Here is a 24143-nt window from a genome sequence, read left to right as displayed (position 1 = left end):
GGAATAAGGGCTACCTTTTGGAGGGTCATAGCAGCTCTAATCTGGGCAAAAAAAGGGTACAGAGAGCCGAGCAAGGAACAGAGTCCATCATAGCTTGGCTGATGGCATTGACTGGGCCAGGATGGACTATGATGTAACTTCTGCCTCTTGCAGCTTATTTAAGGATTTTCAGATTTTGCGTGTGCCAGGCAACTAAAATAGTTGCTTTGTTTTGAAAAGGCTGCCTGTGTCACTGTACATCTCCAGTGAGAGCACTGCATCCCAAAGGGGTACACTACAAGCCTCCTGCAGGGGTCTGACTTGGCTGCAGGGAGCTATGAAGAGGGAGACAAGGATCTCTGCTGCTGTAGGCCCAGTCTTGGAGGAACTGCCTGGGTCCTTGGGGCCTGATACATTAAAAAGGAGTCACTCCCAAGAGACTGGTTACAGGCTGGGGCATACACCAGAGCCCATGGATCTGCGATACCAGGTTTGAAAGTTTTGGCAATAGTTAAGTCAAGTCAATATTAAAACAGGACAGAATCTAGTTGTTAAGAAATTCTAGAGATCCCATGCCATCAGCACAGGCAAAACATTTTAGTAAGAACACTGCTTTGGCTCCATGTTTGTTTATAAATACCTGATACTATCCATGGACTGGAAGTGCTTTATAACACAAGCTTGCTGAAAATGGATTACAGAGCTAAAGGGAAAGAGGAATGATTCTTAAATCAAATAAAGGGATGGAGGTGGCTTGACATCTTTCCTGCTACTTGTTACTAATAGCTATTTATCACCTATTCAGGACTCTGGTTCTCTCTGAAATTGGAGGAAATGTTAAATAGAAACTTTCTGAAAGGCTTGCAAATTCTTTCTGAAGGAGAAACATGCTGTCAGATTTCACACAGAGCTTAGGCAGTTTCTTGCCCTCTCTTCATCAGACAGCATTTTTTCCCATTCCCATAATCATTTAAGAAAAGTCTAGGACACATGTGAATTTGGGTTTCTTTGATCCCATTGCAAGTGTACAAGAAAAGCAAAGCAATGTAATTTGCTCTGTAAAATGAGGATTATCTCCACTGTATAGTGCTGTGAGATCTACTGTTGAAAAAATTCCTTGTGCAATTTATGATAGGAACAGAAAGAATAGAATAGTTATACAACATTCTGAATTCATGGTGCGCTTTACAAAACATGAATGACGGCTTGTCTACAATTGCGCTCCCGTTGACTCCTGTACTCCACCTGATCGAGAAGAGTAACGGGAGAGCATCTCCCATTGATGTCGCATAGTGTGGACTCTGCAGTAAGCAGATCCAAGCTATGTCGATTTGAGTTACACGATTCATGTAATTCAAATTGCGTAGCTTAGATCAACTTTTCCCTTCAGTGTAGGCAGGGCATGAGTCACATGCCTTGTCGCAAAGACTTTACAATCTATAGCCAAGAGGACAACATTATTTCAGGAGAGGGAAGGTGATAATTCCTAGCTGCTGTACAGAGTATGGTGTATCAGAAGCTTAAGGGCAGGTCTACACTTAAAACATTGCAGCGGTACTGCTCTAGTGATTCAGTGAAGATGCTACTATGTCAGTAGAGAGCTTCTCCTATTGCCATAGTTAATCCACCTCCCCGAGAGGTGGTAGCTAGGTTGATGGGAGAAGCCTGCCTGTTGACATAGTGCTGCCTATACTGTGTTTTTTTCCCTCCCCACACCCCTGAACTACATAGTTATACCAATGTAAATTTGTAGTGTAGACAAACACATATGACTACCAAAAAAAAAAAAAAAAAAAAAAAAAAAAAAAAAAAAAAAGATTTTCTAATGCAAAGTCTTACCGTGAGCACAAACCCTGGATGGATCCTGGCAACCGTGACCTGCTGCTGCTGATTGATATAAAGGAGAATCTTGTACTTGATTCCACAGGAAGGAGAGAGGAGGGGAAAACAAAAACAAACAAAATTAATCCCCCCACATCTGTGAAATTCTGGTGTGCACTATGAGAGATACAGTAGCATTAGGGCCATAGTTTGTCTGCCAAATGCACCAGCAGTAGGTGCACTCAAGCAATGAAGTTTAACTGCTGAAATGTAAATAGCAGATTGTACTGTACTCTGCATGAATCTATACACTTCTGTATTAGAGCATATGCAGTATGTGCATATACTTTCAACACTTTTCCATACATATGTACTTGGCCTGGAGAGTCACCTCATAGCTCTTAAATATTCATTTGCTGAAGCACCCCTCTTTGATTACACCAAATCAGCTTTGATTCTTGCTTTGTATTCTGCTTCCTCCTATTCTGCAGTCTAACAGCACAGCTGTAAGGGTGGAGAGCTGTCTAGAGGAAATGTGCTCAGGTCACAGTCTCCTCTAGATGTTGTGTCGCCTACTAGACAGAGCACTAGACTGGAATTCAGGAGACCTGGGTTCTATTCCCAACCCTATTATTGACCATAGACAAGTCAGAAGTCAGACTAGATTGGCGTAATCAATTTTTTTTTTGTTAAAAGGTCCAAATTTCTTGGTCAAGATATAGTTAAGATCCAGACTCCAGAGAAAACAAAACAAAAGATTTTTGGGTCCATTCAAAAAAGTGTGTGGCAATCCGGATTTGGCCCGTGGTCTGCCCATTGTCTACCCCTGGACAAGATGATCACAATAGTTCCATCTGACCTTAGAACACATGAATCTTTCAGCCCATAAGACTACCTATATGCAAGGGATATGGTAAAGCAGGGGTTGGCAACCTTTCAGAAGTGGTGTGCAGAGTCTTCACTTATTCACTTAACTTAAGGTTTCGCGTGCCGGTAACACGTTTTTACATTTTTTAGAAGGTCTCTCTCTACAAGTCTATTATATAACTAAACTATTGTTGTATGTAAAGTAAACAAGGTTTTCAAAATGTGTAAGAAGCTTAATTTAAAAATTAAATTAAAATGCTGATTTTATGCTGCTAGTCTGGGGTTCCGTTCACCTAGATTGGCAGCAGGCTGAGCGGGGCTGTGGGACACTGGCTGGCAAGGGGCCGGCAACCAGGACCCTGGGCCAGCAGCCAGGATACCAGACTGGCAGTGGGCTGAGTGGGGCTGGCCACCGGGACCCCAGACCAGGGGTGCAAGTGGGAATATGAGGGGGGGGGTGCTCCTGTTTGGTGCTCAGGGCAGAGGTGGGGATGTGGGGGAATGCAAGAGTCAGGGCATGGGGTGTGCAGGGGTCAGGGCAGAGGGCTGTGTGTGTGGCAGGGGTTCAAGGGTCAGGGCAGAGGGCTGGGGTGCTTGGCTTGTAGGGGTACTCTCAGTCCTCTGCCGTGAGCCGCTCATGGCAGGGAGCTGGAGGGGATATGTCCGATTCCACTCCTTTCCCTAGGGCCCCTGTCTGTCCCCCACCTCTTCTCTGCCTCCTCCCCAGGGCAGCGAGCATGCTGCAGCTCTGCTTTCCTTCCCCCTCGCAAGGGTGATCAGCGCAGGGAAGGAGAGGAGAAGGGGCAAGAAAGCACCACGCTGTGGGAAGCAGGAGAGGGGGAAGCTTGGCTGTCAGCAGGACCAAGCTTCTGCCTCCTGCCCCCGCAGGAGAGAGCGGTGGGGCTGAGTGGGGCTGCAACCCTGGCAGGTAGCAGCATGCCATCAGCTCACGTGCTGTCTTTGGCACGCATGCCACAGGTTGCCAACCCCTGTGGTAAAAGGATGGGTGTTCAACTATAACTTTTGTAGTTCTTGACTTTTGAGAGGTTTACCATGCAGTCAGAGTTTTGCATTAACAGTCTAACATTAATTTCCCAATTAATTTGTTCACTGAAAGATGAAAAGATCTCCTCAACTCTCTAATGGATCAGGTAGCAATGGCCAGCAGCTATCTAGCAAAATTAAGCACACACATCACTGGTTTACTGAACAGTAGTCAAATAAAGGTTAACAAGTATGAATATTGCAGACAAAGCATGCAGTTGCATACCTGTGCCCATTACCTCCTTTATGAAAGCACAATTTGAGAGAGCCTTAAAGGTAGTATAAGCACCTCTCTTTCATGCTTGGCCAGCCCTCCACTTCCCTGTTCAGCAAAGAATTTGAGGGGGAGGGGGGGTTAAAAAAGCAAACCCAAAAGGTCTCAAAATCAGTTTACTGTAAGCAGTTTTCTTAAAAAAAAAAAAAAAAAAAAGAAGAAACCCCCCACACAGTAATTTAGGGAGACAACAGAAGAAGGGAAGCTGCAGCTGGCTGAGGGTAAGAGGCAGCACCAGATCAAGGGCAGATTGAATTTAGGTTATTTCTTTTAAAACAGCTTGCTAAATACTCCTTTGTTCTACACTCAGAGTGGCAGATAGCTATAAGAGTGGAGCTGCATTCAAGAACTGATTTTTTGTATAAAAAGGTCAAGTACAGCATAATTCATATCAATCTGTTTACATGAACTGAATTATACGGGATATGCATATGTATTTACTAATGGATCTGAGATCAGGTTCACAGTTTGAAAGCATCCGAACAAATACCAAAATAGCTTTTGCACAAAAAGACTGCAATGGAACAGACATTCCACCTTCTCTAATGTGTTTCAGTCTCAGGTGGGAAAATATCTTTACAATAGCCTTGCTGAATGCTCAGAGAACAGGTGCAGCTACAAAAGTAGCTCAGGTGCTGAGCCACCAAGAAACCTAACAGGGCTGGAAATCACCAAACAGGAATGGCACTAAATATGATAACATTAAAAATGAGAAGCAATTCGGCTTTGAACAAGATGTGCTTTTAGTATAGGAGTATGTTAAAGAGAAATGCAGCCTCTCTCACCTCTTTGGTAGCATGGTTCCCCACCACAGCTGCTCCATACTTGCCTTGCTTCACATACTGCCCGTTTGTGCTAAAAGGCAAAGTAAGAAAGTCAGATGCAAATCCATTCCTTCTTCACATTTCTTTGGTGTTTATGAGGAGTTTTTCACCTTGATATCCAGGGGCCACTTCCTATAGACTTCTATGTCAGACTGATGTCTCCTAAACTTAGTAGAGCTAAATCTTTTTAGCTTGCCCAAAAAAGCCATAGGGAACTTAAATTCTGGTATTTTTTAAACTTGAGTCATCTTTCCACAGCAGAACACAAACAGACATGTATAGTTTTGGTACTAGGTTCCCCCCTTTGGTTTTCCAGGGGGTGAATTTAGCATTGGTAAAAGAGGATCTGACTGAGTTGGTCACAAACAGTGCAAGAATCCCCCTACTGCTCCTCAATCAAAACATGCAACACCCCTCACTGTTTAAGTCCTCGGCTTCCCAGACATCAGGCAATGGATCATATACTCCTAACCTGCAGAATACAGATGTTCCATTCATAGGCTTTTATGACCCAATAATTGTACCAAATCATGGGTCATTTGTGTAACAGAGATACAGACATAAAAATCCCTTTCTTTGCCCAAAAATATTTTCTGCTTGTGATAAAACTTTAAAATTGGGAGTCCAAGTCTCGAGCAATGAAAGGCCAACGCAGAAACTCTCAGTTCTGCTTACTATGATACTTACTATCGAAAGGCATGAACTGCTGCAGCGACAAATACTGATGGGGCTGCTGAAACCGCTGTGGTTGTAGGCATCTTCTGGGCTGGCTGACCTGCTGAAAAATAAACCAGAGTGAGAAATGACAGCAGTGGAACTTTTTTCACAATTGGAATTGACCAGCATACTTCAAAATACAGTAGCTTTAAGTTTAAGATTGCACTGATTTGTCTACTGTAGACGGTTTATCAAACTAATAGCAAAGTGGATGTAGACTGACCCAGATGGTGAATCCATTTTTGTATTTACCTAGAACTAGTCCCTACCAACGCAAAGAACCAAATTCAGAAGAGAAACAGGAGTCTGTGAGAGCTGTTCTTTGCCCAACAGCTGCTACTAGTGCAACTACAGTTGTTGCAAAGCTGTCATTGCAGCAAATCTCAAATGGATGGTCAGAGGAGACAGCAACTGACAAGGTCATTGGGATAGCCATCATTATGGTTTTACCCAGGTAATAGATAATCCAACCAAAAGGTCACTGTGCAACAGTATTAAGGGTCTCCATTTCCCAAACAAGCCAAGGAAACTACCAAGGCTGAAGTTCAATCCTTAGTTTACTTAAAAGTTTAGAACAGAACAGAGTCCCTCGCTTGGGGCTTGTCTGTAAGCAGACACTGTGTGTAGGAGCCAGGGTGTAAATCTACAGTGCACCAGACTGCTGTGCACTAAGTGTCCATGTGGACTCTACTACTGTGCATTGGGAGATTCCAGTGCACGTTGATCTACTGCTGTTTAACAGCGTAACAGGTCAAAGTGCAAAAGGGAAATTCTAGTGCGCAATAGCAGGGTCCACATAGTCACTTTATGTGCAGCAGGCTGAGGTGCTCTAGACACATACAGCAACTTATCATGCAGTAGGTCTCCATACAGACAACCCCAAGACAAGGGACCTTGTTCTATGCTGAACTCTCACTTACTCAGTGGTAAGATGAAGGTAAAATTTGTTCACGTTTTTGTGAAGAGCGTTGGGGGAAATACTAGAGAAATGTTATATACTGATAAAAAATGGAAAATATGCCTACTGACATCTCAAGAGATCTGTGGTCTGTTCCAATCACAACAGTGATTGTTCCCAACAGCAGCAACCAAATCCTTTACTTTGCATTTTTACACACTCTGAGCAGCTGTTTTAGTATTCATACTGTACAGTGAAGTACAGACTAATATACTGTATAATTTGAAAAACTGCTTGCCAGCACACACATATTGAAAATCATACAAGCATTGTGCATCATAAAATGAATATTGATGGCAAATACCTCACTGACATCTTACATGTACTGTAGAAGGAACAATATTTTGAAGAAATTATGGATGCCAGATACAGCACATCAGGTCAGGCAAGTTTTGTTTCATTACTTGAAGGGACTTAACACAAAACACATTCCTGAAGTTATTTAGGTGCTGTTGTATTAATTAAGATGGAATACATGTGGGCTAAACGTGTTATCATAAGGCAATCACAGGCCAACATTAAACAAGGTTCAAGGTTTAGTTTACAAAGACCTCAGCCTGCTTAGTAGGCAAACAATAAGAGGTTAAAAGGATCTTAAAGATAAAGAAAAGGAAAAAGTTGAAGCATTTGAAAAGTACTAAGTAAGGCTTTCATTTTAACAACATCCCTTGTTCCCTTTTCCTTCTAAAATCTCTCTCCAGCTAAAGGGAAACACCCTTGTTTGACAGTCTGCTAGTTGGTATTAAAGATGGAATGACTGTCCTTTGGAGGAAAAGAGAAGTTAGTTAAGATGGACTGGAGCTGTTGTTCTTAAGGTCAATTCAATTTCCTAAAAAGAAAAAACCACACATAGGAGAGGAAAGAAAAGAATAGCAAAAGAGAAAATAAAGCTTCTATCTCTGGTGAGGACTCTCACTTGCAGCCTCAAAGCTGGAGAAATACAGTAACTCCTCACTTAACGTTGTAGATATGTTCCTAAAAAAATGCAACTCTAAGCAAAATGATGTTAAGTGAATCCAATTTCCCCATAAGAATTAATGTAAAATAGATGGGGTTAGGTTCCAGGGAAAAAAAAATTTCACTAGACAAAAGACTATTACACACACACACACACACACACACACACACACACTACGTTTTAAACAAACAGTTTAATACTGGTACACAGCAATGATGATTGTGAAGCTTGGTTGAGGTGGTGAAGTCAGAGAATGTGATATTTCCCAGGGAATGCCTTACTGCTAAATGATGAACTAGCAATCAGCTGAGCCCTCAAGGATCAACTCGTTGTTAATGTAGCCTCACAATCTACAAGGCAGCACAAATGGAGGGAGGGAAGACATCATGGCAGACAGAGAGAGAGAGAGAGAGAGAGAGAGGGGCGCATTGCCCCTTTAAGGACAGCTGAACTGCTGGCAATTGATAGCCTGCTGGGTGCCTGCCGCACAGGGAACTTAGAGGAACGGGGAGCTGATGGGGGGCTGCCAGTCCACCCTGGTTTCAAGCCCCCACCAGCTAGCTCTAACCAGCTGCTCTTCCTGCAAGCAGAGGACAAAGCAGGTGGCTGCCAAAGGATGTTATAAGGGAGCTTTGCACAACTTTAAACGAGCATGTTCTCTAATTGATCAGCAATGTAACAAAACAACAAACCAGGACGACTTTAAGTGAGGAGTCACTGTTCAGGTCAACCACATGGTCTGATGAGCTACTCAGAGACTTGATAAACTTGTACCAGCATTGGGCTGTTTAGAGCACTGCCTTTCATTCCCTCTCTGGTCACAAGCTAACAGAAGTGTCACAAAATATTCAGTCATAGCTGGCTAAACCAGACTCATTAGACAGAAGAAAAAAGTAGAGAGCTAGGAAAGACAAGAAATAAGGGGAGTAGTGGGCTGGGGAGGAAGTCTCTCTCACATCCCATGGGTTTTTGGGATGTCAGCATGTGGAGGTTGCAATGCCATCTGGCTCCCTCACTCTTTTGGCCCCGTGTAGTCAGGACAACTTTCAGGATCAGTTGGCAGCCATGAGGGTGAAGCTTGCTGCAAGAGCCAACTTTTTCCCCCAAAGTCTCTTTATGGAACCAGAAAGGGAGTGATGGGCGGAACAGCCCATCCTTTTATTATTTTATCCACCAATTGGGCCTAGTTTCCAACACACCAATTTCAGCTCACTAACTTATGGTTCCACACTTTTCTTGTCTACTTACCTAGCATGATCTTAACACAATAGAACTTTTTGTTTGGACTAATTCAGACAGTTGCAGTGGCACAGGAGCCAGCAAACAGAACTGTAAACAAGGGAGTTTGGGAGGGAGTTTGCAAGGGGAGCTGGGGGTGGGGGGAAGACTAGGAGAACAAGGCAGAGGAACAGACAGGCTAGTGAAGGAAGTGTGTGGTGTTCTGGCAGTGTTGTGGTGCTCGTTGCAGGTTTGTTTTGCTGTGGGTGGTGGTGTTTTGGCTTGGTTTGTGTTTCCCAGACTAACAGGACTTAGGTGGGAAGGCTATGACAGATACAGAGGCACCAGTGGTAATGACCCAAGCAGTGGAGGACACAATGAAGATGACTGGATGTGGAATTTGCAGTATGTATATGATCTTGGAGGGGGTACCTGAAAAGTGTTTCATCTGCAAGAAGTGCCACCTGATAGAGTTGATGGAAGAAAAGATTGAGGATTGGAGATGTAAGTGGAAACTCTGGTTGAGCTTAGAAGGTGGTTCAAGCAGATGATGGAGCAAAGACATGAGGAGTCTGAAGAGAAAAGCTCAGACTTGCAGATGGAAGCAGGACCAAAGAACTCTGAGGGGAGACTGCTGGGCGAAGAAAATGGACAGTGGAAGCATGTGACTAAGAGAACCAGGCAGAGAAAAAAAGACGGGCTAGTGAAGGAGAAATAGAGCTCAGGAACAGGTTTGCAGAGTTGGAAAACGAAGAAGGGGTACAGCAGGTGGTCACTGAAGGTGGGACAGCAAGGAAGAAGAGAAGAGCGGTTAGTCCTATAGGAAAAGGGGAAGAGTCAATCGAGATGATAACAACAAATATGAGCCCCAAGAGGATACAGGATGGGTCGCAGAGGATTGCAAGGGAGAATAGGAATTGAGAGGACTTGCAGCCAAAGGAAATAGGGGATAGACCGGAGAATCGCGCCATCTCCAGGAAAAGGCAGGTCTACATGATTGGGGACTCCTTACTGGGAAAAACAGATAGGCCTGTAACAGCAGATCCAGAGAGCAGAAGGGTGTGCTGTCTGCTGGGTGCTAAGGACACAGGATGTGAACCTGAGGCTGAAGAGGATCCTAATGGGAACAAAAAGAATCCACTGACTGTCTTTCACGTGGGAACAAATTGATACATTCTAGCAAGAATCTAGACATATCAAGGGAGACTATGCCAGGTTGGAGAAGATGTTTAAGGAAACTGAGCCTAAGGTGATCTTCAGTGAGATTCTACCTGTTCCTAGAGAAGGGCAACAAAAGGTGACAAGATGAGGATGAGGATGATGATCAACAAATGGCTCAGGCAGCAGTGCTTTAAGGAGGGCTTTGGAATGTCTGGCCACTGGGAGGCATTCATGGACAGAGGATTGTTCTCTCAGGATGGATTTAACCTGAGTAGGGAGCGAAATAGACTTCTAGGACGGGGGCTGGCACAACTGATTAGGAGACCTTTAAACTAGGAATTTGGGGGAGATGTTCAGGTAAATCGCCATGCTGGATTTTAACATTGAGAGAGAAGAAAATGAAGTAAGAAAGGGTACAACTGCGGGTAGGAGAATGGACAAAAGGAGGAAGGGTACTGCAGATACTAGTCTAATAGGTAATACTGGCGGTAGAATGTCCGCGCCTAATCGGGTAAAGAATGTGAGCGAGGCCAAACAGCAAAAATTAAAATGTTTGTATACCAATGCGAGGAACCTAAGTAACTAAAAACTAGAGCTACTGGTGCAGGAAGTGAAACCAGATATTGTAGAGATAACAGAAACATGGTGGAACAGTAGTCATGACTAGAGTACAGATATTGAAAGGTATGTGCTGTTTATGAAAGACAGAAATAAAAGGTAAAGGTGGTGGAGTAGCATTGTATAGCAATGATGCATAGACTAAAAAAATAAGAAGGGATGGAATGGATAAGAGAGTCTGTCTGGGCAAAAATGACACTGGGAAGAAAGCTATTAGAGCCTCCCCGGGATAGTACACCCCAAGCACTGTCGACCACCAGGATCTGATCTGGATATGGATAGAGACCTCTTCAATTTTTTTAATGAAGTAAATACTAATGGGAATTGTGTGATCATGGGAGACTTTAATTTCCCAGATATAGACTGGAGGACAAGTGCTAGTAATAATAATAGGGCTCAGATTTTCCTAGATGCGATAGCAGATGGATTTCTTCACCAAGTAGTTGCTGAATCAACAAGAGGGGATGACATTTTAGATTTGGTTTTGGTGAGTAGTGAGGACCATTAGAAGAAATGGTTGCAGGGGACAACCTTTCAAGTGATCATGAGCTACTTCAGTTCAAACTGAATGAAAGGATTAACAAAAATAGATCTGTGACTAAGGTTTTTGATTTCAAAAGGACTACCTTTAAAAAAATTAAGAAAATTAGTTAGGGAAGTAGATTGGACTGAAGAATTTGTGGATTTAAAGGCAGAGGAGGCTGGAATTACTTCAAGTCAAAGTTGCAGAAACGATCAGAAGCCTGCATCCCAAGAAAGGGGAAAAAAAATTCATAGGCAAGAGTTGTAGACCAAGCTGGATAAGCAAGCATCTCAGAGAGGTGATTAAGAAAAAGCAGAAAGCCTACAAGGAATGGAAGATGGGAGGGATCAGAAAGGAAAGCTACCTTACTGAGGTCAGATAATGTAGGGTAAAGTGAGAAAGGCTAAAAGCCATGTAGAGTTGGATCTTGCAAAGGAAATTAAAACAAATAGTAAAAAGGTTCTATAGCCATATAAATAAGAAGAAAAAGAAAGAAAAACTGGGACTGCTAAACACTGAGGATGGAGTGGAGGTTAAGGATAATCAAGACATGGCCCAATATCTAACAAATATTTTGCCTCAGCTTTTAATGAGGCTAATGATGAGTTTAGGAATAATGACAGGATGACAAATGGGAATGAGGATATGGAGGTAGATATTACTATATCTGAGGTAGAAGCCAAACTCGAACAGCTTAATGAACTAAATCGGGAGGGCCCAGATAATCTGCATCCAAGAATATTAAAGGAACTGGCACATGAAATTGCAAGCCCATTAGCAAGAATTTTTAATGAATCTGTAAACTCAGGGGTTGAACAGTATGACTGGAAAATTGCTAACACAGTTCCTATTTTTAAGAAAGGAAAAAAAAAAAGTGATCCAGGTAACTACAGGCCTGTTAGTTTGACATCTGTAGTATGCAAGGTCTTGGAAAAAAATTTTGAAAGAGAAAGTAGCTAAGGACACTGAGGTCAATGGTAATTGGGACAAAATACAACATGGTTTTACAAAAGGTAGGTTGTGCCAAACCAACCTGATCTCCTTTGAGAAAGAAGGTAACAGATTTTTTAGACAAAGGAAATGCAAGGATCTAATTTACCTCAATTTCAGTAAGGCATTTGATAGGGTTCCACATGGGAAATTATTAGTTAAATTGGAAAAGATGGGGATCAATATGAAAACTGAAAGGTGGATAAGGAACTGGTTAAAGGGGAGACTACAACGGCTCACATGGAAAGGTGAGCTGTCAGGCTGGAGGGAGGTTACTAGTGGAGTTCCTCAGGGATCAGTTTTGGGACCAGTCTTATTTAATCTTTTTATTACTAACCTCGGCACGAAACATGGGTGTGTGCTAATAAAGTTTGCAGATGAAACAAAGCTGGGAGGTATTGTCAATACAGAGAAGGACCGGAATATCATACAGGAAGATCTGGATGACCTTGTAAACTGGAGTAATAGAAATAGGATGAAATTTAATAGTGAAAAGTGCAAGGTCATGCATTTAGGGATTAATAAGAATTTTTGTTATAAACTGGGGACGCATCAGTTGGAAGTACAGATGAGGAGAAAGACCTCAAAGTATTGATCAAAGGAGGACTATGAGCCGCCAATGTGATACGGCCGTGAAAAAAGCTAATGGATCTTGGGATGTATCAGATGAGGTATTTTCAGTAGAGATAAGGAGGTGTTAGTACCATTATACAAGGTACTGGTGAGACCTCATCTGGAATACTGTGCGCAATAATGGTCTCCTATGTTTAAGAAGGATGAATTCAAACTGGAACAGGTACAGAGAAGGGCTACTAGGATGACCTGAGGAATGGAAAATCTGTTTTATGAAACTCAAAGAGCTTGGCTTGTTTAGCCTAACCAAAAGAAGGCTAAGGGGAAATATGATTGCTCTCTATAAATATATCAGAGGGATAAATAACAAGGAAGGAGAGGAATTACTTAAGCTCAGTACCAATGTGGACACAAGAACAAATGGATATAAACTGGCCATCCGAAAGTTTATACTTGAAATTAGACAAAGGATTCTAACCACCAGAGGAGTGAAGTTCTGGAACAGCCTTCCAAGGGAAACATGAGGGGCAAAAGACATATTCAAGATTAAGCTTGATAAATTTATGGAGGGGACAGTATGATGGGATAGCCTAATTTTGGCAATTAATTGATCTTTTACTATTAGCAGTAAATATGCCCAATGGCCTGTGATGGGATGTTAGATGGGGTGGGATCTGAGTTACTACAGAGAATTCTTTCCCAGGTGTCTGGCTGGTGAGTCTTGCCCACATGCTCTGGGTTTAGCTGATCACTATATTTGGAATTTTCCTCCAGGGCAGATTGGCAGAGACCCTGGAGGCTTGTCACCTTCCTCTACAGCATGGGAGTCACTTGCTGGAGAATTCTCTGCACCTTGAAGTCTTTAAACCATGATTTGAGGACTTCAGTAATTCAGACATAGGTTAGGGGTTTATTACAGGATTTGGTGGGTGAGATTCTGTGGCCTGTGTTGTGCAGGAGGTCAGACCAGACAATCATAATGGTCCCTTCTGACCTTAAAGTCTCTGAGTCTCCCTTTCGCAACTTTTCCCATCAACATGTGTTCTTGCAGGTTATTGTGACATCTTATGAACTACTTTTTACAATTAAATTCACAATTAGAATAAATTTGTAGGCCCAACTATCACAGTGCTTAACTCCCACTGATGTCAATAGGCGTTGGATACATTTAAATATCTGGTCCTTAGCATACACATTTTGGTCCCATCAAAAATTGAAGTGATTTAAAACAAGAACATGCACCTTAAAGTAAATAGGCCTGCTGCTCTCTGATAAGGAAATTAGAACCTCATATTTCTGGTGGACAGGACACTAACTTGATGAGCATGCACACCCTGATGCTCTACATGATTTAGCTGATCAGGCAGGATATTGAAATATAACAAGACAGGGTTTTCTGGACCTCAAAAAGCAGAGCTCATTTTAATACCCAGCCTAGTTAGAAGAACAAACATGACCTTCAGCATGGCCAGTGCAAAGACACATGCATAGTAAAATATGTGCACCTTTTAATAATTCAGCTATTTCAGGCACTTTTAATGCCTCAAAACATCTTATGTTTTTACTAGAAGCTACCCAACCAATAGAGATAAACTAATGGAAACAAAGCTATCCACATTTGCTACCAAGAAAAGGATTTCCCAACAGCAAGCTAAGCAGAATTATAGATGCCTTAAAAGTTTATAATGGAGAATGCGACACAAAGTTAGAGGGCTGCAAAGAGCCATTGAAACACAGATTTGGGCCATCTTGAAGCAACTCATTACATATCAGCTGACAGCAGCAATTATTGGCATTAGGCAGCATGATATAGTGATAAAGTGATATACCTAGACTTTAGTAAGGCATTTGATACAGTCTCGCATGATATTCTTATAGATAAGCTAGGAAAGTACAGTTTAGATGGGGCTACTATAAGGTGGGTGCGTAACTGGCTGGATAACCGTACTCAGAGAGTAGTTGTTAATGGCTCCCAATCCTGCTGGAAAGGTATAACAAGTGGGGTTCCGCAGGGGTCTGTTTTGGGACCGGTTCTGTTCAATATCTTCATCAACGATTTAGATGTTGGCATAGAAAGTACGCTTATTAAGTTTGCGGACGATACCAAACTGGGAGGGATTGCAGCTGCTTTGGAGGACAGGGTCAAAATTCAAAACAATCTGGACAAATTGGAGAAATGGTCTGAGGTAAACAGGATGAAGTTCAATAAAGATAAATGCAAAGTGCTCCACTTAGGAAGGAACAATCAGTTTCACACATACAGAATGGGAAGAGACTGTCTAGGAAGGAGTATGGCAGAAAGAGATCTAGGGGTCATAGTGGACCACAAGCTTAATATGAGTCAACGGTGTGATACTGGTGCAAAAAAAGCAAACATGATTCTGGGATGCATTAAACAGGTGTGTTGTAAACAAGACCCGAGAAGTCATTCTTCCACTTTACTCTGCGCTGGTTAGGCCTCAACTGGAGTATTGTGTCCAGTTCTGGGCACCGCATTTCAGGAAGGATGTGGAGAAATTGGAGAGGGTCCAGAGAAGAGCAACAAGAATGATTAAAGGTCTTGAGAACATGACCTATGAAGGAAGGCTGAAGGAACTGGGTTTGTTTAGTTTGGAAAAGAGAAGACTGAGAGGGGACATGATAGCAGTTTTCAGGTATCTAAAAGGGTGTCATCAGGAGGAGGGAGAAAACTTGTTCACCTTAGCCTCCAATGATAGAACAAGAAGCAATGGGCTTAAACTGCAGCAAGGGAGATTTAGATTGGACATTAGGAAAAAGTTCCTAACTGTCAGGGTAGTTAAACACTGGAATAGATTGCCTAGGGAAGTTGTGGAATCTCCATCTCTGGAGATATTTAAGAGTAGGTTAGATAAATGTCTATTAGGGATGGTCTAGACAGTGTTTGGTCCTGCCGTGAGGGCAGGGGACTGGACTCGATGACCTCTCGAGGTCCCTTCCAGTCCTAGAGTCTATGAGTCTATGAGGACACTGTTCTCTGGCCTAGGCCTCAATCTGCATCAAGCAGATTTATGTATTATAGATTCATAGATTCTAGGGTCAGAAGGGACCAATGTGATCATCTAGTCTGACCCCCTGCACAAAGCAGGCCACAGAACCCTACCCATTCACTTCTATAACAAACCCCTAACCTATGCCTAAGTTATTGAAGTCTTTAAATGGTGGTCTGAAGACCTCAAGCTGCAGAGAATCCACCAGCAAGTGACCCATGCCCAACACTGCAGGGGAAGGCAAAAAACCTCCAGGGCCTCTGCCAATCTGCCCTGGAGGAAAATTCCTTCCCGACCCCAAATATGGCGATCAGCTAAACCCTGAGCATGTGGGCAAGACTCACCAGCCAGCACTCAGGAAAGAATTCTCTGCAGTAACTCAGATCCCATCCCATCCAACATCCCATCAACCACCACTGGGCATACTTATCTGCTGATAATCAAAGATCAATTGCCAAAATTAGGCTCTTCCATCATACCATCCCTTCCATAAACTTATCAAGCTTAATCTTAAAGCCAGATATGTCTTTTGCCCCCACTACTCCCCTTGGAAGGCTGTTCCAGAACTTCACTCCTCTAATGGTAAGAAACCTTCATCTAATTTCAAGTCTAAACTTCCTAGTGTCCAGTTTATACCCATTCGTTCTTGTGTCTACATTGGTACTAAGCTTAAATAATTCCTCTCCCTCCCTAATATTAATCCCTCTGATATATTTATAAAGAGCAAGCATATCCCCCCTCAGCCTTCTTTTGGCTAGACTAAACAAGCCAAGCTCTTTGAGTCTCCTTTCATATGACAGGTTTTCCATTCCTCGGATCATCCTAGTAGCCCATCTCTGAACCTGTTCCAGTTTGAATTCATCCTTCTTAAACATGGGAGACCAGAACTGCACACAGTATTTCAGGTGGGGTCTCACCAGCGCCTTATATAAACGGTACTAACACCTCCTTATCTTTGACAGTTCAGAACCATGCAAAGTTGTCAAGAGAAGGTGTTGAAATTTTGGCATTTGGTAACTGAGGGTATGTCTACACTACGGGATTTTTCCGATTTTACAGAAACCGGTATTTGGAAACAGATTGTATAAAGTCGAGTGCACGCGGCCACACTAAGAACATTAATTCAGCAGTGTGCATCCACGTACCGAGGTGAGCGTCAATTTCTGGAGCGTTGCACTGTGGGTAGCTATCCCATAGTTCCCACAGTCTCCCCCGCTCATTGGAATTCAGGGTTGAGATCACAATGTATGAGGAGGCAAAAGCAGTGTCATGGGTGATTCCGGGTAAATGTCATCAGTCAATCCTCCCTCCGTGAAAGCTATGGCAGACAATCACTTTGCGCCCTTTTCCCTGGATTGCCCTGGCAGACGCCATAGCACGGCAACCATGGATCCCGTTCAGCCTTTTTTCACTGTCACGATATGTCTGCTGGATGCTGCTGACCGACGTGGTACTGCAGTGTTACACAGCAGTATCCTCTTGCCTTTGCAAGTTATCAGACTGTTACCAGTCATACTGTACTGTCTACTGCTGTCATGGGTGCTCCTGGCTGGCCTTGGTGAAGTCAGCCACGGGCACATGGACAAAAATGGGAATGACTCCCCAGGTCATTCCCTTCTTTACGTTTTCTCTAAAGGTAGAGTCAGTCCTGCCTAGAATATCAGGCAAGTCTACTAAAGAACTAGAGAGGCCAACAGCTGCTCCGGGTCAGAGCCCCAGACATCCTGCAGAAATGATGAGCTGCATGCCATTCTAGGGGGTGCCCCTGCAACAACCCCATCTGTTGCTTCCCTCCTCCCACACAACTCCTAGGCTACCGTGGCAGTTATCCCCTCATTTGTGTGATGAAGTACTAAAGAATGCATGAATAAGAAAAAACACTAATTGTATTGAGCTAAAACTGGGGGGAGGGAGGGGCGGAGAGGCAGCCTCCAGCTGCTATGATATTCCAGGCAGGACTGAATCTTCAGGAGATAAAGCTTAAAGAAGGGAATGACGGGGAGTAATTCCCATTTTTGCCCAGGCGCCCCCGGCCGACCTCACTGAGGCCAGCCAGGAGCACTCAAGAGATGATGACGACGGATAACAGTCCTATTGTACAGTCTGCCATCCGCAAGGCAAGGCAAGGGGATGCTGCTGTATAGCGCTGCAGCACCGCATCTGCCAGCAGCATCCAGTAGACATGCGGTGACATTGAAAAAAAGGTAACAAATGATTTTTTTTCCCTTTTCCTTTCACAGGGTGGGGATGGATTGACAACATATACCCTGAACCAGCCGCAACAATGTTTCTGACCCTTCAGGCATTGGGAGCTCAGCCAAGAATGCAAATAGTTTTTGGAGACTGTGGGATACCTTGTGTCCTCAGTCCCCGCCTCCCTCCCTCCGTGAGCATCCATTTGATTCTTTGGCTTTCCGTTACGCTTGTCATGCAGCACTGTGTTGAGTCCTTGCTGTGGCCTCTGTCTATCATAGCCTTGGAGATTTCTTCAAATGGTTTGGCATTTCATTTTTTAGAACTGAGTTCTGGTAGAACAGATTAATCTCCCCATACAGAGATCAGATTCAGTATCTCCCGTACGGTCCATGCTGGAGCTCTTTTTTGATTCTGGGACTGCATGGTCACCTGTGCTGATCGGTGCTCCACGCTGGGCAAACAGGAAATTAAATACAAAAGTTCGCAGGGCTTTTCCTGTCTACCTGGCCAGTGCATCCAACTCCAGATTGCTGTCCAGAGCGGTTAATGGTGCATAGTGGGATAGCTCCCAGAGGCCAATACCGTCAAATTGCAGCCACATTAACCCTAATCCGAAATGGCAATACGCACTACTCCCCTCGTCAGGGAGGAGTACAGATATCAGTATTAAGAGTCCTTTATATTGATATAAAGGGTTTTGTTGTGTGGACGGGTGCAGGGTTAATTCGGTTTAATGCTGCTAAATTCGATATAAACTCGTAGTGTAGACCAGGCCTGAGAAAACAGAAAATAGTCTGGCATTTCAAGATTCAAGCCTTAGCTGGATGTTTCTGGTGAACTGCTCAACAGTGAAAGAGTTAACACTGAAATTTAAATTGCCATCTTCGGCATGGTCGGGGTAAGGAGGTGGGAAAATCAAACTAAGTTATGCAAGTTCAGGTACGTGAATAACATAGCTGAAGTCTGCGTACTTAGATCTACTTCATCACTGCAGTAGGTCGACTGCTGATGCCCTCCCGTCGACTCCACCTACGCTTCTCGCTCCGGTGGAGTACTGGAGTTCACAGGAGAGGGCTCAGCAGTCGATTTATTGAGTCTTCACTAGATGCGACAAATCAACCCCCGCTGGATCGATCACTCCAGAAGTAAGAGTAGACATGCTCTAAGTTTCATAGTTATCAGCTCACTGAGACAACTGGGGCAGTTCAGAGTTGTCAGATTGAGTTTGCAGACAGCTTGAACCTATGAGACAACCTGAGATTTTTTAATTTATTTACATTTAGTTAATATTTTCAATACTCTCTTTAGCACCTTGAGTACTGGAAACTAAGTGAGACCTTATACTCCTGAGCACTATTTTATTGCAAGAGTCCATGGCAAATTCCAAGGCATCTTAAAATACAAAAGGCCCGGTCTGCTGCTGTAGGTTATTCATTAAAAGACTAAGTTAGTTTGCTGTTAGTGTTGGCCTTAGTTCTCTTTTCTAGCCAGCAACACACATGCCTAGAGGGTTTGCTATTCATGTGTGTAACCCAGTTGTCATGGGTTCAGAGAGTCTGATCTATGCCCCAGCCTGTAACCAATCCCTTGGGAGGGACTCCTTTAGCGTGCCAGACTCCAAGGTTCCACACAGTTCCAGAGGGGCAGGCCCATGGCCTCCACAGCTCCAAAACTGGGACTCTGGGTGCTTGCAATCCCTCTTAAGGGCTCCCGGAAGCCAAGACAGACAACTATAGGAGACTTGTTCTGTACCTTTTCTCAGAGCAATGCCTCTCAGTATATATTTGCAGCGACATCAGGCAGTCTTTTCAAAACAATGTAATAATTTGTTAGCCGCCTAGGATAAGGAATCTGAAAATCCTGAGGTCCACACAGAGAAGTAAAGGTTAAGACACAGCAAATTCTAAGGCACTCTTGAGCTACATTGCTGTAGCAAGCATCTTTGCTTCCTTTCTGTCTCTATTCCTTTGTCTTAGCCCCACATGAGAGCCTTGTGTCTGTGAGTTTAGCGCTTACCACAGCCACCTAACAGCACTGTCCTCCAGCTCGGGACCTTTGCTCTGCTTCCCTGAGAGCAGAGTAAGATGGTGAAGCTCCTTCCTCTGAGGTCTTGGATGCGAAGCGTGAATGTTCCGGGCACTGGGGTTTCCACTGTATATTCTAGATTTTCCTGTCACATGTTCAATCTGTTAACACTTTGTCCCATCCCTTCTCTTCACACTCAGTGCATAGTGCTGCAAAGCCCAGAGGAAACTGAGGAATGCATCAGAATAATAAAAATTGCTAAAATTCACACATTCATCACACCAGTTACTTACTTGCTGCTGCTTGGCCTTTTTTAGGCTGTTTTGGTGCTGTATATTGGAAGAATTCATTTCCATGGATTGATACTGTCTGATCCAATCCAAAGAGAGAGGCCAATCTGGCGCTGTTAAGAGAAAAGAAATCATTCATTTTGTTTATGGGACAGTTCTTTCTTGATTTTTAAAGAACAGGGAAGTTGCCAACTTCAAATTATACCAAGATAAAAGTGTCATTTGTTGTTTTAGAGACCCACAGTTGGATTGAACTAAAATGGCTCAGTACTGTCTAACTGATCACTAAATTTGGAAAAAGCTGGAGTTTTAGATGTACAAATCATTTTACTATTTGTAGTGGGGATTATAGAGAACATCCATTTTGTTATGCTTCCCCAAACCTAATACACACTCAAGACTGACTTCAGAGTGGTAGCCGTGTTAGTCTGTATCCACAAAACGAACAAGGAGTACTTGTGGCACTTCAGAGACTAACATTTATTTGGGCATAAGTTTTTGTGGGCTAAAACCCATTTCGTCAGATGTATAGAGTGGAAGATTATATATTAGTCTCTAAGGTGCCACAAGTACTCAAGATTGAGAGAACAACATATTAGCAAGGATGCACGGTGGTATACTCCAGGGCCCCCAACTGCAGACATTTATAGACAAGGATGTAAAGCATTTTTTAAACACACGTTTTTTAAGAAAGCAGAGAAGAGATTAAGAGCATTTCCTTTGAGTGCTATAAACCCAAAACAGCAGCAATCTAGATAAAGAGAATCAAAATGAATCATACAATATTAGGGTTGGAAGAGACCTCAGAAAGTCATCTAGTCCAATCCCCTGCTCAAAGCAAGACCAAAGCCAACTAAATCATCCCAGCCAGGGCTTTGTCAAGCTGGGCCTTAAAAACCTCTAAGGATGGAGATTCCACCACTTTCCTAGGGAACCCACTCCAGTGCTTCAACACCCTGCTAGTGAAATAGTTTTTCCTAATATCCAATCTAGACCTCCCCCATTCCAACTTGAGACCACTGCTCCTTGTTCTGTCATCTGCCACCACTGAGTTCCATCCTCTTTGGAACCACCCTTCAGGTAGTTGAAGGCTGCTATCAAATCCCCCCTCACTTGTCTTTTCTGCAGATTAAATAACCCCAGTTCCTTCAGCCTCTCCTCGTAAGTCATGTGCCCCAGCCCCCTTATTTTCACTGCTCTCCGCTGGACTCGCTCCAATTTGTTCACATCCCTTCTGTAGTGGGGGGCCCCCAAAACTGGATGCAGTACTCCAGGTGTGGCCTCACCAGTGCCGAATAGAGGGGGAATAATCACTTTTCTCGATCTGCTGACTATGCTCCTACTAATACAGTCCAATATGCCATTGGTCTTCTTGGTAAGAAGGGTACACTGCTGACTCATATCCAGCTTCTTATCCACTGTAATCTCCAGATCCTTTTCTGCAGAACTGCTGCTTAGCCAGTTGGTCCCCAGACTGTAGCGGTGCACGAGATTCTTTCTTCCTAAGTGCAGGACTTTGCATCCTATCGTTCTATGAGTTCACTGGATAATAGCTAAAGACTGCTTACTATCGAATGGATATGATTTTATTTTTATGGTTAAGTAAATATTAGTATGATGTAATGTGAGCAACCCCTATTATTCGTAGTGTTCATCCCTAAAAAAATTGTGAGCATACTTATTACTGTATCAAGAATTTAATACACAGCTGCTTTCAGTCTTTGACGACAGTCTCATTTTCAGATGTTAATGTACACCAATTTCCAAACAAAACTAGTGTGCAAGAAATAACTTTAAAAAATAGAATAAATTAATATTAAAAATCTTGTTTTTTCTTGACTGCATTACCACCACCACCACCACCTAAGGGTGGAAGAGTGTAGATCTAATTTACTTTGCATCTTTCATACTATAGGTTTACTTTGAAGTTTCACAACTGAACTACTCTAGTCAGTTTCACTACTATACCTCTACCCGATATAGCGGTCCTCGGGACCCAAAAAATCTCACTGCCTTATAGGTGAGACCATGTTATATCAGCTTTGGTATGGTACAGTGTACTGGCAAGAGCCGGTACGCCGTGCCGGACTGGACCAGCTTCCCCGGCAGGGATTTAAAGGGCCCAGTGCTCCAGCGACTGCAAGGTGCCCCAGTCCCTTTAAATCACCACCAGAGGTCTGGCAGCGGGGCTCAGGTGGGGATTTAAAGAGCCTAGGGCTCCCTGCAGCGGCGGGAGTCTCTGGCCCTGTAAGTCACCGCCTGAGCCTGGCTGCCAGAGCCCCGGCAGTGATTTAAAGGGCCCGGTACTCCAGCCACTGCCGGGAGCCCCAGTCCCTTTAAATCACTGCCGGAGCTCTGGCAGCATGGCCTGGGCAGTGATTTAAAGGGCCCGGGCTGCCACACGAATTCAGATATAACGCAGTAAAGCAGCAGGGCTCGGGGGGCGCTTTCAAGGGCTTGGGGCTCCCCACTGCTTTACCTCGTTATATCAAAATTCGTGTTGCATCGGGATAGAGGTGTACTTCTCTTCCACAATGCTGCTGTGGTCCAGGCTTGCAATGCTTTCCTCCTCCAGTACATTTCATTTACAGTTTAACATCTGACATCTCAATTGTATGAATGAAAGCCCTACATATTTTAAGTCTGTTTCCTGCTCCTTGGGGGGGGGGGGGGGGAAATCTATCAAAGCAAGGAAACTTCATGATTTAATGTATAATTTGGTATTGTGACGCACAGTTTGAGAAACATAGGAAAAAAGGGTGTTTAGGAGCATAGTAAAGCAAACTATAACATTTACAGCCTTGATAACTTTTTACATCAGAGAAGGCCAAAAGGTATTTTTTTCCTGCTCAAGTATCATCCAGCAATAAGATTAGAATTTTAATGAATTCTTTGACATCCCTCATGCCCTAAAAGTTGCATTCAATTCTTTTCTTTTTATCACATTCCTATTCTTTGATTCTAAGGGCAGAAGGAACCATTGTGATAATCTAATCTGACCTGCATAGCATTGGCCAGAGAAATTCCCCCAAAACAATTTTGAACCAGAGCATATCTTCTAGAAAAGCACCAATCTTGATTTAAAAACTGCCCCCTTATTTCCTGTTTGAATTTGTCTAGTTTCTACTTCTAGACACTGCATCTTTACAACTTTGCCTGCTGTATTAAAGAGCTCATTATCAAATATTTGTTCCCCACACAGAGATTTGTAAACTGCAATCAACCTTATATTTATTAAGCTGAACAGATTGAGAACTTGAGTCTATTAATAAGGTCAAGAAGATTTGGCTTATACTGTAAGTTTATTTCACACTGCATTTTAGAGAGAAAACATTGCTGGACTTCCTTCATTTTAGTGAACTTCCATATTAAATGGATAATAGAAAAAAAGCGATATTCGTTCGTTATCAGATCAGAACTCAAAAGGCTTGTTCTGAACTGCAACTAAGAGTATGGTATTACGGCTGAAGTTCAGTTACAGATTGTGAGGTTTCAGCTACCACCAAGAGAATGTCTATAAAATCAAACTACTTCTATGGAAACAAACTCACAGATTTCCTGACAAAGATATTCCAGTCTCCATGTGCCCGACAGTATGCTTTTCTGTACACTGTTTTTCTAACACTATTACAAATTCTGGGGTGAGCCCAAGCTTTATTCTGGCTCTCTGTGAAATGTAGCACCTCGGCATATTTCCCCACAGGAAAAGCAGTAATAGAAACTGATTTTAAACAGCATTTCTTGTTCCCCACAGCAGTGATTTTCTGAAAGCACATGCGATCTTCTAAGCAGAATATTACAAACGTGATTGCTATTTGTACTTGAGAGTTTGTGGGAAAAGGAGACTTGTGTTCAGCTTGTTTTTAAAAAAAAAAAAAAAAAATCTACAAAAACTAAAAATGGAAGAGAAACTTAGATGGGTCACAAGTTAACTTCGTTTGCAAACTCACATTTAACCTCATCACAAGACCATCACACCCACTCGACTTCACTTCCTTTTGAAAATAAGGAAGCAGCAGCAGGTCTTCTAATATATGGGCTTGTCTACACTTACTGTACACTAGAGCAATTGATTCATGGGGTCGATTTAGTGGGTCTT

The 24143-nt window shown here is 43.1% G+C and overlaps 1 protein-coding gene across 9 annotated transcripts in view; it reads right to left on the bottom strand.

The window, feature by feature from the left end:
• Positions 1 to 24143, bottom strand: part of FKBP15 (FKBP prolyl isomerase family member 15) — a 108881-nt gene that overhangs the window by 72596 nt on the left and 12142 nt on the right. For 3 of the 9 annotated variants that reach the window (XM_050926468.1, XM_050926471.1, XM_050926472.1), the window contains exons 2-5: positions 20048 to 20160; positions 5497 to 5587; positions 4771 to 4840; positions 1819 to 1893 (exon numbers count right to left, since the gene is read on the bottom strand). In XM_050926468.1, coding sequence (XP_050782425.1) covers positions 1819 to 1893; positions 4771 to 4840; positions 5497 to 5587; positions 20048 to 20160 — 349 coding nt within the window. Of the gene's footprint in view, positions 1 to 1818; positions 1894 to 4770; positions 4841 to 5496; positions 5588 to 19745; positions 19964 to 20047; positions 20161 to 24143 lie in introns of all 9 variants that reach the window. The other 6 variants (XM_050926473.1, XM_050926470.1, XM_050926469.1 and 3 more) reach the window with 4 other exon arrangements.

The sequence above is a fragment of the Gopherus flavomarginatus genome, chromosome 17, assembly GCF_025201925.1.
Source record: "Gopherus flavomarginatus isolate rGopFla2 chromosome 17, rGopFla2.mat.asm, whole genome shotgun sequence".
NCBI lineage: Eukaryota > Metazoa > Chordata > Testudines > Testudinidae > Gopherus > Gopherus flavomarginatus.
The sequence above is the reverse complement of the archived record's forward strand: the minus strand, read 5'-3'. Positions and strand labels throughout refer to the sequence as shown.